The sequence below is a fragment of the Petaurus breviceps genome, unplaced genomic scaffold (genome assembly GCF_028583685.1).
Source record: "Petaurus breviceps papuanus isolate PSGF00001 unplaced genomic scaffold, PetGlider_PUasm1.0 227, whole genome shotgun sequence".
Lineage (NCBI taxonomy): Eukaryota > Metazoa > Chordata > Mammalia > Diprotodontia > Petauridae > Petaurus > Petaurus breviceps.
In genome coordinates, this window is record NW_027185896.1 from 15,406,739 (window position 1) to 15,407,925 (window position 1,187).

The 1,187-nt window shown below is 54.7% G+C and overlaps 1 protein-coding gene across 1 annotated transcript in view; it reads right to left on the bottom strand.

Annotated features, from left to right (window-relative positions):
- Nucleotides 1–1,187, bottom strand: part of LOC138166914 (serine protease 42-like) — a 47,748-nt gene that overhangs the window by 5,616 nt on the left and 40,945 nt on the right. The window contains exon 2 of the mRNA XM_069095400.1: nucleotides 808–1,109. Coding sequence (XP_068951501.1) covers nucleotides 808–1,109 — 302 coding nt within the window. The remainder of the gene's footprint in view (nucleotides 1–807; nucleotides 1,110–1,187) is intronic.

Below are 1,187 nucleotides of genomic sequence, written 5' to 3' on the forward strand. Positions count from 1 at the left end.
AGAGAGAGAGAGAGAGAGAGAGAGAGAGAGAGAGAGAGAGAGAGAGAGAGAGAGAGGAAGAGAGACAGATTAAAGTGGTACACTGTACTTCTCCCATTAAATAGGATGAAGATGGAGCCTAGGAGCCTAGGAGATGGACCCTAGAATTCATCTCATCCAATCTCCCCCCTTTCCAGAGAAGGAAGGCTTGCCTGAGGTCCCATAGTTGGTAAACAAAGTGATGGGATTTGGATTTCTGCCTCCCAGTCATGACAGTGTTTCTATGGGATCTATGACAAGGGGGACCTTTTTCTCTCCTTAGGTCTCTGGCTCCATGAACAGGAACACTGGGAGTGGCATTATCTACTTCCCAGCCCTCCATAAGAGCACATATGGATCCAGGTGCCTCAGTTTCTCCTCTCAAGGCCCCACACACAGGAGGCTCAAGTCCCTGGAAATAACGGATGGACAGAAAGGGGGTCACTGTATCCCGTGGATATCAAATGGTTGGGAGGGGAAGGGGGAAGGGGAGAAAACACAAGCTGGGCCAGTGAATAAACAGCCTGCATTTTCTTGGGCTGTGGGTCTGTCCCATCTTCCCCTCCCTAATCAAGCCCCCTTCCTCCCTCCTTCCTCCTCTTCCATCAAGCTGAGTTTCCTGTCTGTTCTAGCTGCCCTCCCCACCCCCATCCCAGATTCACCCCCTCCCATCTCTCTCAAAGTCAGCTCTACTTTGCCCCGTGGCACCTGCCCCAGCGGCGTGCCCCATCTCCCCTAAAACCTCATGGACTCAAAGGAACTGATATTTGTAAAGCTCTTAGCACACACAGTCGGGGCTTAATAAATGCACACTCTTTTCCCTTCCCCTAAACCCCAGCAGACCCCTCTGAATATGGAGGTGGGGGACCTCACCAGGTTCACTGCATGGCATGAGCAGCAGCAGCAGCAGCAGGAGGGAGAACAGAGGCCCTAGGGGGGCTGTAAGATGCAGACCCCCAGCCCTCAGCAGCCCCATGGACAGCCCTGCCCCCTTAAGGCACGGGAGACCATGAGGAGGGTTCCCCAAAGCCCCAGTAACCATAACTTGCTTGGCTGCCTCCGGTGTCCCTATACCAAGGCTCTCCTTAGCTCTGGGGACCCCAGAACCTTCCCGCACCCTCTCTCTCGGCAGAGCCCCCTAGCGCCGGGGACTTCGTAGGCCCCTCTCG